This window comes from Anser cygnoides, chromosome 4 (assembly GCF_040182565.1).
Source record: "Anser cygnoides isolate HZ-2024a breed goose chromosome 4, Taihu_goose_T2T_genome, whole genome shotgun sequence".
Lineage (NCBI taxonomy): Eukaryota > Metazoa > Chordata > Aves > Anseriformes > Anatidae > Anser > Anser cygnoides.
In genome coordinates this window covers 73,269,681-73,284,407 of record NC_089876.1, presented here as the reverse complement: position 1 = coordinate 73,284,407, position 14,727 = coordinate 73,269,681, and the positions used below count along the sequence as shown (strand labels likewise).

General features: G+C 40.9%; 1 protein-coding gene across 2 annotated transcripts; it reads right to left on the bottom strand.

Annotated features, from left to right (window-relative positions):
• Positions 1-3,714: 3,714 nt before the first annotated feature.
• C4H4orf17 (chromosome 4 C4orf17 homolog) lies at positions 3,715-14,458 on the bottom strand. 2 transcript variants are annotated; one of them, XM_048066419.2, is made up of 9 exons: positions 14,319-14,458; positions 10,469-10,700; positions 8,276-8,482; positions 7,624-7,688; positions 5,944-6,105; positions 5,598-5,679; positions 5,079-5,247; positions 4,726-4,769; positions 3,715-4,068 (listed from the first exon to the last, which is right to left on the bottom strand). In XM_048066419.2, exons 2-9 carry the CDS (start codon positions 10,617-10,619, stop codon positions 3,875-3,877), a joined length of 1,074 nt encoding a protein of 357 aa, XP_047922376.1. In that variant the 5' UTR covers positions 10,620-10,700; positions 14,319-14,458; the 3' UTR covers positions 3,715-3,874. The 2 variants fall into 2 exon arrangements, with proteins under 2 accessions (XP_047922376.1, XP_047922375.1); XM_048066418.2 differs by having other exon boundaries at positions 14,265-14,404.
• Between the last annotated feature and the right edge of the window lie 269 nt (positions 14,459-14,727).

The following is a 14,727-nucleotide window of genomic DNA, read 5'->3' as shown; positions in this document are numbered from 1 at the left end:
GAATTTGCATGGTGTTACAAGGCAAGGTAGCACTGCGAGTGTCTCTTGGCTCCCACTTTCCTGTCTTCTGATACATTTAAATTGAAATTAAGGGAAAGATGGGCTGGCATGCTGCTTTTGGAAGGCTCCTAGTGTTACTCCACAATATCACAGCAGCTAGAGGACTAGTCATTGTCTGTTCATACCATTGCTTATTTAAATCACTTGGCCTTCATGTCCTCTGGTCCCTTTGTGTTTTCCATTAGTGCTGTGTTTTTCTCTCTGTTCATGCTAACCTAACCAGTCACACTAGGCTGCAGCCTGTGCATCTTGCCATGAGCTGTCTCTGCAGGATGCTGTCCTCAGGGTGTGTTAACTGGTGAGAAGGAGAAGTGACTGAGAGCAGACTGGTGTGACTGGTGTTTTGACGGGCACACCCTCTGCTTTCCCATCTCCTGCAGTTTTGCAGCCGTTTAGAAAAGGCCTGTTCTCTGTGGACCTGGATGTATACTGACGACACCTGTAGCCCTTTTCTAAATGTGCTAGCTACTTAGATAAAAAATACTTAGATATTTCACTGGTGGAATCAGCAGCGTGGGACATGATTGTACTGCAGTAAATTAGGGATTTGCTTTCAGGCAGCATATAAGCTCTGCAGAAGACCTCAGGGAGAAGTGACAGTTCAAGAAGTGGAGGATGGTAGGATGGTCGTTTATTGACATCCCTAGGAAAAGCATCCTGAGTGAGCAGTCTTGGCCTCATGCTGTATTTCACTCTGATGCTCTAGCTGTGTCCTTTTTCATTCTTTTTTCCCCCCCCCCAAATGTCTCCGGCTGCACCTGTGAAACAGAGCATAGGCTTCCCCAGTAATACCTCCTGCCTCTGCAGCAGGGGGCAGAAAACAATCCAGTGACCAAAAATCTGGATTTGTGAGAAGTGGTAGAATCTGAGGGTGGCTTCCCAGCTGTTCGACTTGTAGTGAGGGGCCTCTGGGGGTCCTGCAACATGGCATGGCACGCATCTGCCAGTTGTGCAGCAAAGAGCCATGACAGCACAGTTGCTCACAGTGAAATCTGGGCACGTCACCTGGAGAAAGACACCCAAACAGAAGCAGCGATCCAGCTGTTAAATGGGAAACTGCTGCTGGGGTCCCAGGTGAGAGGGAAGTAAGTCCCCGGTAAGAGACAGGTAGTAGGTCTGAGCTGAACGCAGTGAATGGTGAGCCATGAGCTCTACGTACTTGGCTGCTTAATGGGGCAGAAATCAGAGTTGTACAGAACAAGGTTTGCAGTAGTTAAGGCCATGAAATTAAATTAGAGCTTTACATTAGCTTGTATTTGTAGTTACATTTACCTTGCAGCTGCTGGAAAGCAGAGCCCATGTATGACATGCATCTGTGCCCTCTGCTGTCTTGCCACGTATCTCATATTCCACTTTTCAGTATTTTTAGTCTATTTTTATCTTGATGAAGAAAATACCCATTATCTTTATTTTCCTGTAGTTTGATATATAACTGGTGGGGGTTGGGCTGGGGAAGACAATTCAACCCTGATTAAATCGTGCAGTCCAGGTGTTCAGCGTATGGTTTTGTTACTTTCAATGAACCTGTTAGTGTGTTCCTCCTGGCTTCCTTTTTTTTTTTTTTTTTTTTGTTAGATAAAACTAAAATGTGCCTTTGCTTATCTGCAGTGAATAAGCAATATTGCAGAGCTAACAATACTCAAATGCATTAGAATACTAATGCATTTTATTCTTAACTGCTTACTGAAATCGTTTTAAATGGCTACACAGCCTCCTGAACCTAGCTCTTCTTTTTCTCCTGAAGACTTGCCCAAGTTTAGTTCAGGTAATGTGTATAACTCAGTTCTGGTTTTACTGCATGTTGCAGAGATTTTGCATACTTATTGTATGGGCCAGGTCTGCAGCGCCAGGGTCACCTCTCTGAAAAGGGACAGAAATGAAATACTTGCAGAGGAAGATCGGTCTGCTACCCGAGCACTTCACAAAGCATTTAGAAATACTTGACGTTGATGCATGGGCAGTTAAATTATTGTACTATCCGAACCTTCTCAGTAACAGCAGGCGGTTCCAAAAGACTGCAGCCTGCCAGCTGTTAGTGGCAGGGACAAGTGATAGTTCAGAAGATGGGGCATCTAATTATATTACAGAATAAAGAAATGCAGCTGCCTCGCCAGAACAGTCGTACAAGGATCTCCATCCTCGCTGCACCCTGGTGTGTTTGTAAGAACCTGCTTCAGCTCCTCCTGTTAGAGAATCCAGTCACTATCTTTTTTGCCATCCCCTATCTTCCCAACATAAATGGCTTTTAATCTGGTCTTGAGGTTCACACATTGAATATAACCTTGTTCTCCCTTCACTAGGATGGGTGAAGCACCTTTGAGGGAGATTTGTTTCCAGACATCTAGCAAAAGTGTTAACAGATGCTTTGGGAAATAAAGTACTGAGAAGATGCAATGACTTCGACTGACCTCGCGAACTATCCCACTTCTGGCCCTAACGTGTTTGCTCAGTAGCCTGTCAGCTTCATGGAGGAAATGTAACTGTGCTGTTGAAAGGCTGTGTTAACACGGTGGCTTTCATTTTGGTTCTCTTCGGTAATGAGTCTCCAAGGCCTCCGAGATGTAATTACAGTTTTCAGGCTCAGCTAATGCAGCGTGATGCTAAGAGACAACTGATATGAAACGCTCAGGACAGAGATTTATACAGAATTAAGGCAGAATGAACATGGCCAGAAGTGCACATGCGGTTATTTACCGCAGCTCAATGTATGGTCGCTCAGCCCTGCTGTTGATTTTGCTGCTGTTTGCTTTCCATCTCATTTTGTAGTGTTTATACCGAAGACACAAGGGAAGTTTCAAAGCTCTGCCAAAGTGAAGGGCGTGCATCTTGTAGCAATAGCATGTTTGCCAGCTCCTCCCATTCGAAGCCTTGCCTCCATTTACTGTGCCCTACGGGCTAATGCTGTTGCGCAGCTCTAGAGAAATTACATATCCCAGAAACCGAGGCCCACTTCGATCGTTTTGTACAAACGAGTTTCTGCATCCGTGGTATGAGTTGGCAAGCGTACCTGAGTAAAGGACCACTATAAGTGCGTGGCTTTCCACTGGCCACTCGGGAACTTTTGAGATCTTTTGAATGAGCCTGGCTTCACTGAATAATCTTTCTCTGGAAAATTAATAGAAGCGTGCTTGCTTTACCAACTTGCTTTGGTTTTGTGAGAATGAACAGAGGCATGTTTAAAGCAGATAAAGTCCAATTCGTCTGCCTTCGCAGTTCACTCACAAGACCTGAGATGCTTTTCTGCCATTATTGGCCTGTATTTTAATTGTTTACATGGTGGTTTTAATGTTTGTTTCCAACCCCACACCGTGGATGCTAAAGTTTGTGATGCTTTTATACTAATAATGGAGATATGGAGGCAAATAACTGTTTGCAGTGAGGCAGATATCTGCAGTCACTCTGCAGGCCAGATTTTGAGAATCCAGGGTCTTTTTTTCTTCCCTTTTTTTTTTTTCACAGTGCCTGGGGCTTGACATGCATCTCTTCAGATTTTAAGTGTGCCCCACTCCTTACCCCAATATGTCTGTGGCTGTAGAGTCAAATCTGCCCACAAGAACTCTTTGTGCAGGCCTGGCTGAGACATTCAAAAAGATGAATCTGCTGCCAAAAGTGTTGTCTCTGTCTTTTTTTTTTTTTTCACTCACCCTACTTCACATGTATTTATGCAGAATGGTTTGGTTGAATCATATGAAGATCAAATTTAATGAGCAGAAAATTATTTTAAAAGAGAGTCTGAACAGCTATCTTTACATCTCTTATAATATTCATATCTGTAAGTATACTTTTCTGTATGTGAAGGTGACTAGCAGCTGCTTTAGTGGCTATGAGGAGGTGGGACTGCCCTGGAAGGGAGGTGTCTGTTGTTTGGGGGGGTGTGAAAGCAGGACTCTCTCTTGTTTCCACTTCCAGCTCTCTGTTGGCCAAGGTTCTTCCCTGGGGACAATGTGTCTGCGTGTGCTGGACATCTGTTTCTCAGCCTTGAGAATATAATACGTTCTGCGTCTTTTTCTGGAAAAGATGGTGAAAAAGAAAGCTGTAAATTCCCAGACTAGGCTTAGGGTTTTGGTATACTGATTTGGTTTTATGTACGCAGCTAAGAGTATAGAAGCCCATTCACTCTTGAGCAAGGAAGCCGCCCTCCCCTCAGATACCGTTTTGAAAAGGAGAAATCATTGCTTTGGAGATTTTTCCTTCGTCCTTCTTGTACTTGCATAAGGTCACACTCCTCCACTCCTTCAGTGGGGTTACAAACAGTAATAAATGCTGGTAGCATTAGAGCTGTCCTGAGTGGCTTTGTTAAAACAATAACGTACTCTGGCTGACTTTTGTTGTCTCTTTGTGTTTCGGAGGGGACACAAAGAGGTGATGGTAGTCTCTGTTTGGAGTGCCAATGCTGATTGTTTGCCCTGGCTGGCTAGAGGATGCAAAAGTGGGCTTTAAGATTTACGTGAATGTTGTATCGAGAGAAACCAATTGAGTGGCTGCAAGAATAGAGGGTCTTTGAATATCTAGCTCTTAGAGAACTTAAATTCAGATTTTAAATTTAATTTCTCATATTGTCACTGAAGTTTGGTCTTCATTGCTTCTGAGCATTCACAGTCCCTGTGCTGTTCAGTAGCATCCTAGGCACGTGGTGTCTTAACATTTACAATTTCCATTACTTACCATGCTTCATGTTTTGACTTGCTTCTGATTCTTTAGTTGAAGGCCTGAATGAAAGAGGAAGAAAGTCACACTTCTTGAATAGTATAAACTGAGAACTGCAATGTACAGGAGGCTTTTTTTAAAAGGGGTTTCAGGTGCACCTAAAGCTTTGTTCTGCTCCTGCAATAACTAAATCTGTATCAAAGTGCGTGGGGTTGATTGTAGTTAGGAGTGTCTTTGATTCAAGTTCTGCCTGATAAAACTTCAAGCACAAAGTAGCTTTCTTTACAAGATTCACAGGTGAAGAAACCAAAACTTGCTGGTTATGAGGCTTAGCCCATCTCTAATCCTGACAGCATCACTGCAGATTTTACCTGTTATTCATTTCCCTTTCTGGACCTCTCCAAGGAGGGGGGTGAGGCTTTAGCAGACAGTGGATATTCGTGTTCTCTGCTGCGCCTTCCTTCATGGCGGGGGGCTGATTATTCAGCACGTCTTTGTCAGCCAGTTCTGAGTAAATCAGGTTGGACATTAAGTCTTTCTCTGAAATTTGAAGGTAGCAGAAATTTTATTTACGTTTCCACCTGCTGATCTGGATGTTTAGAGGTGATGTTTTGTTTGCTTTCTGCCTTCCCCCAGCCCACAGCAGCCACTGGGAGAACATTTTCCCACCCTGCACTAAATCTGAGCGTGCTGAGGTCTGACTGACTGATTTCTGTTCAGAACAGCCCCACCTGGGCCGAGCACACCTCACTGGGACCTAGTCCTTCCTGCTCAGCAGTCCCACTCAGTTCAGCTCTGAGGATGTCAAATATAAAATATATTACAAATATACACAAATATAAAAGAGAACTTTCCTTTCAAACATGGATGCATGTACATAAGTTCGTTACCTTTTAGGCTTGCCCTCAAGAGCCAATTCTGGATCTCTGTAAGCGAATCTGTCTGTAAAACTTTGCTCAGTTTTTCCAGCACCTGGAAGATGTATGGGATAGCTACCATGAGAGAGAAGAAGCTGAATGACAACATAGTTTTTATGTATTTTAGTTTATCTCTATCTGTGTGAGTGTGCAGAGTTTTACAGCTGCCTAGCAGAGTAATTGCTAAATACAAAATTAAGCAAACGGAATCCACACTTTGAGAAAATAAGTTCATCAAATAACATCTCACACTGTCCTCAAGAGAAATAAAAATGTATAACATCACAGGGGGCCACTTACCGCAGCACTCATGTCTTACCTTTATTTCCCGATCCAGGTAGCTTGGGATGAAATTCACGTTCTCCTGAACGTAAGGACTGTGAGTCAAGTTGGCAAACGGAGAGGAAGGCTGGGTGAGAGACTCGTGGGCTCCCTGCACAGCTGCAGGTTGTGCAGAGGTTTGGGATCGCTTTTTCAAAAGCTTTTCCAAAATAGAAAACAACACATAAAGAAAGGGCGTGACTCCATTTAAGCAGGAATTAAAGGCGATCTGAAATATGTCTAACACTGGTCCCCAACAAGGGTATACAGTAAACACATGTAAAACTGTTATTTGACTGAATATGGCCAAAAATAGGAAATGCATAGGTTGATGGTTACAGCTTTTAGCACTGTCACCAGGAATAATAACACATATGCATAGCATAATATGTAACATTGGATTTTTCCCTTTATTGCTGAAGAAAATGTGTAGAACTGTACATCATGCTTTGCTTTGAAATGTCTTTCGGAATAGCTTTTTTTTTTTTTGGAAAGATCTGGATTTTGGTATAAGAATGAAAGTGATGCTGGTTAACAGTTAATGGAAATTAGATCAGTAAGGAATTAAATCTGGGCTTCTACGTTCTGTTTGCTTTTCCGTCATGACTTTGTAGTGTGCTCCTGAGCAACTCTTCATTTCTATGTGAGCAAGCTTAAGCAGTCTATTAAAAGCCTGGGAATCAATATGTTTGACAGAAGGTTTTGTTTGTAAGCTCAGAGGGGAAATGTAGAGACAAAGCAAAATGCACCCAGCAGAGTTCTTAACAACAGTTGTTTACTGCGTGGTGCTGTATGGCAGTATCTGGCCATTGTATTATTATTTTGCAGCCAAAACACAGTAAATAGTTTGAAGAACTGTGATCTAAATGTATAGGTGAACAGTAAAAGTAATACACGTTTTTTACTATCTTCAGATTGGGGGCAAAAGAGCAATATTAAGACAAAAAATAAAAGAAAATAGAAAAATACATAAAATAGAAAATAAAATTTTTAAGAAAAGGAAGAAAAATTATTCCTTATTTTTAGCATCTTTACTGCAAAACATCTCAGTAGTGTCCTCTGGTGTTCAGTACCAACACAGCACCATCTGCATTTCATTTTTAAGCAATCCTCCTTGTGATGCGTTGTTTATAATAGAATAGTAACTTAGCTCTCGGTTATTGTACAGTCGCAATAGAGGAGATGAGAAAGTGCCTGCAACTTGAGACTAAGGAGCCACTACAAGGAGAATCTTTTACTGGAATTTATGAACACAACTGCAAAGCAGGATCTAAACCCCAGCATGCTGCTTCTGCAAAACAGCATCAGCAAAAGTAAAGCTGTTGGCAGTAAATAATCTAAAGATCCTTTGTGTTGAGAGGGCAGGCTTTTTCCTGTACTTGCTTGGTGTATAACATGACCATTTTTTCCCCAGCAGTCTGAGACAAAGTGAGTTTTATTGCCATCTTCATTGCATTTGACCACTTTTCTTAGTAGCAAAGTATAGTTACAGGGCAGAAGGTGATGGAGGTATAGCTTAGTCATCACCCTACCATATCCCTTCCAAGCTCTCCTCATATCCCTTTTCTGGATCTGTGTTGTCTTCCTTAGTGATCAGAGACAGTCAGTTTGCGTTACAGTGGTCAGAAGTGAGAAAGAGAGCGCTTAAATGAAAAACTACAGTGTTTTTTTCCCTTACCTTTTCAGGTGAAGTAGGGTTGCTTTGGGTCCTTTTAGGAACATCTGCAAGTCCTTCTCTGTTTTCTGGAAATCAACAGGCAGAGTGTTTTATCAAGTTGAAAAATAACAGGCATAAAATACACCTTATGCTGTATCGGGTTGGGGGGGGCATTTTTAATTACAAAAATGTGCTAGCCATATTTTAGAAGCCTGTATTTCCTTTTTTTGTTTGCTTTACTACCTCACATGGTATATTAATGCAATTATTAGCCTAACAAAGCTGAAGAAAATCCTGGAAACTGTATGTCACAGGTGCATGCTCATGGTGCTGTGTAACAACCACTGCAGAATGTTGCTCACAGATGTAATTGCTGATAATTGTGAAATTGTTAGATGGCTAATGAGCATGGGATCTTTAAAACCTATAAAGAGACAAGTGGAGTCAGCAAGGAGAAATCTTTTAAGATGTGGTGGTTAACAGAGAGAAGGGAAGAAATACTTGCCTTTTCAATGGACATTTTTTAGACTAATGGACTAATTGCCCTATGTTCCCTTTACCTGGACCCGAGCTGCTATGACACAGCGCCCTGGCTGAGACCTGGTTCCACCTTTAGCATTTCAGGTTCCCCTTCTGCTGCCGTGTAATGCAGCAGCGTGGTGCCCCCACTCACGTGTCACAGACTGTGAAGAGCCTGGCGCCCTTTGCACGACAGCCTCGAGCCTTGGAAGGTAGCTGCTGGCAAGCGAGCTCCCCGCGGCGTTCCCACTTAGCACACGCTCTTGACTGGCTTCTCGCTTGGGGATGGCGGTTCCGTCAGCATGTGCTTGTTCTTGTAAAACGCTGTTTCTTACAATGCAGACTGGAACATTATTTAAGCCTGTCCAAAAAAATAATAATAATAAAAATAAATATATTATAATAATATAGGGCTTGTGGAGTGACTCAAAGGGAATTTCAGAAATCTGGAAAGCCTGACAGGAAAAATTGCTACTCAGCTGCAAGAAAATTTGCAAATACAGTATGACTTCGTTACTGCGTTAGGTCCGTGATTGGCCCCTCACAATCTGCTGCTAGACCAGAAGCATGTTAGGAACAGAGCTAGTAGCACATGCAAAAAAAATAAAAAAATAAAATAAAGGATACTTTCTGCCATCTGAGAATGAGCCTGTAGCCAGCATTACAGAGGCAGAAACAGCCGAGCTTGCTGTGTACTCTTTCATGTGTCCAGCGAGATTGCCCTTATATTTTCCTCATTTAAAACAAATTTTAAAAACAACCATTAGTTTTATCATTGGTCCAACTGAATTTAGCATGGAGAAAAAGCAGTTCTATTAAGTAGCTGATGAGGATTTTCAGAACCTCAGTTCTATTAAGTATTTGACATAAGACCAAGCTGAAGCAGAAAATAATTACAGCTAAACATTACTCTGCTGAGACTACAAAGTTAGCCACCAAATTAAAGTTCATTTGGCTGAGTAGTATAAGAGTTTGATCTTTGCTGACTGTTATCAGCTTGTCTTTTTTGCCAGGTTCTAGGATGAGAGAGAGAGAGAGAGAGAAATACATTCTATATTTCTGTATATTTTATATTCTTATTTATCTAGATTTCTGTATGTACGTGTACAGAGAGAGACACAAAATTTTAGACATTATAATCTGCGTGGTCAATGTGAAAGAAGTCTTGTTTTGCTCCTTCAAAGGTATCCATTCTGAATTGAAGGCTGAAAGTAATTCAGCCTTTTCAGAGCTAGTTTGGTTTACATCACCCTTCATACCTTATTACAAAAGTTATATCACAGACTCATCGACTAGCAATACAAATCCTGTAGCAATATCTGCTCATCCTAATAGTTCTCGAGGAACTCAGTAGAGATTGTTTCCCCATCATGAGCTTTATTTACCTTCTGCAATGTAAATCTGGCCATGCATTAACAATTTTATTTCAGCCACTGACAGAAAGATGCCTTTGTACAAACTTACGGGTGCAGCTTTAGAAACAGAAGCTCATCCCTAGAAGTGTTATTTCTTTTGCTGATGCAAACGGTACGCTGATTTGACTGTCTTCCTTTCAGGTGTAGAAATAGTAATCATTGTTAGCATGCAATAAAGCAGCACAGTGTTTTTAGAGCACCAGGTTAGTATGAAATACTACATTGCATAATATATTGCCCCTGGAAAGGTATTACAATTATATGGTGAGAGTGAAATAGATTAAAAAAAAAAAAAAAAAAGAAAGAAAATGTCTCTAAGCAGAGTCTCTGCCACTTGGCATACACTTAGATATAGAAGGAAAAAGAAAGAAATTATTTTAGCTGAAACAAAATCTCAGACAGTTGTCTTAGTGAAATAGTTACTGGTAAAGATTTTAGCATTGCTAACCTTTACATTGTCAGCCTGAGATTGTTCGCTGCTGAAAAATGGGTAAAGATGCTTAGTGGAATGAAATGAAGGTAATGACTTTGCGTGTGCATAGTGGAGAGTGTTTAGGGTAGGTTGTCAGCAACAAATTTATACTGAAAAGGGTTTTAAGAGAACTTTTCAGTGTTTACTTCTGAGCAAGCTTCACTCAGAGCGAAGCTTAGTGCTTCGCTCTCTCCAATGAATGCCATGCTATCGCGCAGGGGCACTGCATGTCCATATTGCCCCCTTGAGGTCTCAGTATTTTGGCCATGACTGATCGTGATTCTGAAAGCGGGATCTCTTACTGAGTGAAATTCACTCATGCTGGTGAAATGCTTCTCTTAGATACAGGAAACGGGAGCATGGGGTGTTTTTTGAATAAAACTGCATTACGCTCGCATTTCTCTATGTGCTTGCCAGGGCAGGCATGCAGACTATCCGTGTGGTCCCGAACAACTCTCACCTGGGATGTGGCAGACCATCCGAGGGTGGGGGATGTTCCTGGAGAAGTAGTACTTTCCCCCCGCGCAGCTGGAGTCCGAGTAACGGCGGTGGTTCCGTGGCACGCTGTGGTTGAGCTCGGGTTCACACCCCAACCTGAGGATGGTATTCATCGTGTGACCGTCCTTGTTCTCCTGCAGAGCGTCTTCCTGCAGGGCAGGCTGGCTCTTCTGCTCTCCAGCTGAGGCCAAATGCTGGAGGTGAAGTAAAGAATAGGAATTGACATTGAATTTTCCGCTACTTTTCTGTCTATTTCTATTTCTCTTTTAAGCACTTTATCTCTTATTTTTACCTCTTCCATAAGCATTTTGGAGAAGCTGTAAGCACAGGGCGGTGCCCACTGCTCCGTACCTAGGTAGTTACCTCAGCCAACTACCAGTTACATCAGCTCAACCGCTGCTTGTGGTCCCTTTAGAGCTGCCTTTATTTCCTTGCTGTTTCTGCTCAGGATCTCAGCTGCCCAATGCCATGTGTATTCTGAGATGTCTTTTTGTAGAAATAGATACATGGGAGTCGAGGGAGAAGATTGCTTTCTGATTGTGGAGAGAAGTGCAGGGAAAAGTAGTGACAGCAGAGGAAATGTCTGGGCCTTTTGGATTTCCATCGTTACTAAAGGTTGTGCATCCAGAGAGGAGGTCCCATGTCTCTTAATACTTGGTGTCTGCTCTAGATTTTATTCTTAGATGTTGAATAATAGACTTGTAGCCATTGTTACTGTTACCTTGACTATTTATTCCTTCCATGCAGTAGAAATCACAGATGTTCACACTGTTCTTTGCCTCTGACACCTTTGTCAGGATACTCAGTACCATAGCCTTGAAGGCTGGGGCCATTCTAAGAATGGTGGTTTATTTAAGGCATCTTGCAAAGCTCACACAGCGGGTTTGTCTGATCTGTTTTGTGATGGTCTGGAATCAAGTTAATCAAGAAATTAAACTGTAGGTCCCCTGGCAGTAAGAGTCTGCACAGGCTGAGAATGGAGTAAGTGTTCATCAGTTACCTGTTAGGGTCAGGAAGCAGTGTGTGTTTGTTGTTAGTATTTTAAGGAATATGTGGACAGAAGAGGTTTGGAAAAGGAAAGGACTTCTTTTCAAGCAACTCTTAATGTTTTGCAAGGTTATTTTTATTCCATGACTGTGTATGACTCTGGAAAAAAACTCCAGTGAACTGACAGATTTTGCAACATGTGCAGAAGACCACTGAATGCGATGGGTGCCCATCTGAAAACAAAAAGTGCAAATTCTAGAGTTGAACGTCCTGCATTAAGGTCATTGTATGCCCTGACAAACCAACTGATGAAAGGTCAGTGTTTGTCTTCTGTTATCATACCATCCCAGTGCAGCTGTGCTAGGATGGAAGCAACTGTTTATATAAATGTTTTGTAGCTAACAGCAAGCTCTTTTTATCTTTTCTTTTTTCCTTTTTTTTTTTTTTTTTTTTAAATTTGAGAATGCCTGGAAGCATACAGAATAACTCAGGAAATAACATGACTAATAAACAAAAGCTGAAAATAACAAAACAAAATACAGGGAAGGGCAGGTGATTAAAGCCAATACTCGATTACGTATGATTTGAACTACCAAATCATTTTAGTTGCCATTTTCATCCCATACAGCAATACTGGCACATTGCAGGTGTCCTGGTGTTATTCCTGCAGACTGCTGCCCTGCAGAAATTATTCTTGATTAAAAAGACCAGGCAGCCTGCCAGATGCTCTGTGCTCTTCAGTACCAGTTAGAGTGCATTCAGTAATTTTCTCTGATATTTCGGATGTTTAATTGTTCATAAATTGAATGATAAAGTCAATTTTCACATCACTACCAAGTTTTGTACTAATGGAACTCTACTGGCTTGTTCCCAATTTAAATGAAATTAAATTTGAAGTCAGAGTTTTGGTTTTGGAGAAAAAAAATAAACCTGAATGCTAATTTTAAATAGCAGCTCTAAGGAAAGCCCTGCTTTGAACTGTGAAGCAAGGTTTGAAGCAGTTACCAATTAACGCTATCTTTGGTTGTGATAAGTAAGTTATATGATGGGTTTGTGTTATTCTCTGTTATTGTAAGAATACTTAGAGGAAATATTTTGGTTTTAGTGGATAGAAATGGTAGGTTGCAGGAAAGCTGTGGAATGATGGATTAATCACCACAGTGAATTCAAGGTTGCAAAGAGATGTCATGATTTGTGTATTTTCAAGAAAAATTTTGACTCTAAATTGTATAGTTCACTGAACTTTGTGTTGTTGTGTTGTTTTTTGTTTGTTTTGTATTTAATCACATTTAGTAATACTACATGAAATGAATGTTGATCAAAACATTTTGTTGGGATTTTTGACCATCAGACATCTGCCTATCCAACGGCTGCTTTTAATGCTGCAAAAAGAATGCCATTAAGCTCTGATGTCTATGCTATCACAGTAGTCCAGCCTAGCTTTCATCTACTCTAAACACAATCAAATACCAAAATACCAAAAGTTGATAGGAGACTTCAATTAAAAGAAAGAAAGAAAGAAAGAAAGAAAGAAAGAAAGAAAGAAAGAAAGAAAGAAAAAAAGAAAAAGAAAGGAAGGAGGGAAGGAAGGAAGGAAGGAAGGAAGGAAGGAAGGAAGGAAGGAAGGAAGGAAGGAAGGAAGGAAGGAAGGAAGGAAGGAAGGAAGGAAGGAAGGAAGAAGGGAAGAAGGAAAGAAGGAAGAAGGGAAGAAGGAAGAAGGGAAGAAGGAAGGAAGAAGGGAAGAAAGAAAGAAGATAGCATAACAATATAGAAATAGACTTTTTTTTACAGATAAATATAAAAATAGACTTTGTAAAAAGTAATTCTTTATAATGATGGGATGTATAGGATATACTCAAAGTTAAAAATATCTGTATCTGTTTAAAAAACAAAAACAAAAACACTTATCTCCTGTTATTGGTTGTAGTGGATTGATGGAATAATTAAAATAATGGAAATGGCTAATTTGTGTAACATCTGATAACTTGTATAACTTTGATTAAAAAGAGAAAAAAATAATTTGGAGATTAGCTTTTCCAAAGATCTATAATTTTTCTAAAATGTGTAGTACTTTAACATATGCTGTCTCTATGTTTAAGATGAAATGCTTACTAAAAAATAGTGCATAAGGTAACTTGTAGGAGCAGAATATACTTTCTTTTTCTGTGGCTTCTGATTTTCTACATAATTCTACTTATGCTTTTACGCTGGTTACTTATAAAGGACTAACTACGCCTAACTCAAGTTTTCTGAAATTCATGTGGGAGGGTTTTCTTCTTTACTGAATTGTTTAGTAGATTTTCTTGGGTAATCTAAACCGTCTTGTGAAACACACATAAAATCCCACTAGTTATTTAGAAACATCAAAGTATTACAACTCAAACTCTAAGTATTACCTCAAGGTATATATAGAAAGTATAAAATTATTGTTGGCACAGCGTGTTTGGGGGATTTTGGGTGTGTTACTTTGTCACGATGCTGTGTTAATATTTAAATTAGTAAAATGAAATGCAGTAATTTCATGAACAGTTGGATGTTTGACAGAACTATGCTACCAGCCAGCACTATTGTTTTCACACTGTAGATGAAATCACACCCCAAATGTTATCATCGCAGTATTCAAAAATACTTCAAAGGCTTCCCATTTCCTTATGGAGGATGCATACAGTAGTTACCTAGAGCAGTCTGTTATCTGGCTCTGTTAATGGGCTCTCGAGGGACAATGTAATTTACACTGTTTATTGCTTTATTTGCCAGTTCTCAACTTTTACCTGGAAAGCGTGTCAGAAGTCCCAGAGGTATAATGGATGGAAAGGCTGAGCTACCTGAGAAGCAGTGCTGCAGAGGGCTTCCTTCTCAGTAGGATGCCAGGCTGGCGTGCCTTTTTTTTTTTAGCTACAGCAGGTAAACGTCCCTCTGTAGCAGGCAGTAGTGTGTTCCCTTGGGCAGGGGTTTTCAGCTGAGCAAGTGGAAGCCCGGCTTCTTTGCTCTGCTGAGCAGCCTGCAGAGGGCAGGGGGCTGGTGATGGATGGATGGAGACTCTAGAATCCCCCTGTTCCTTGTGACACCATGACAGAATGCCACCACAGCTCTTGCCTCTCATGAGCTGAGAGAAATGCTCTTGTACCACCGGTTCACCCATCACATTTTTATCACTCTTCCTCTTCAATGTGAGAGGAATATTAATGACCAGAAAGAACTAATTTATGTAGAGAAGTAATGTCTGCATGTGGA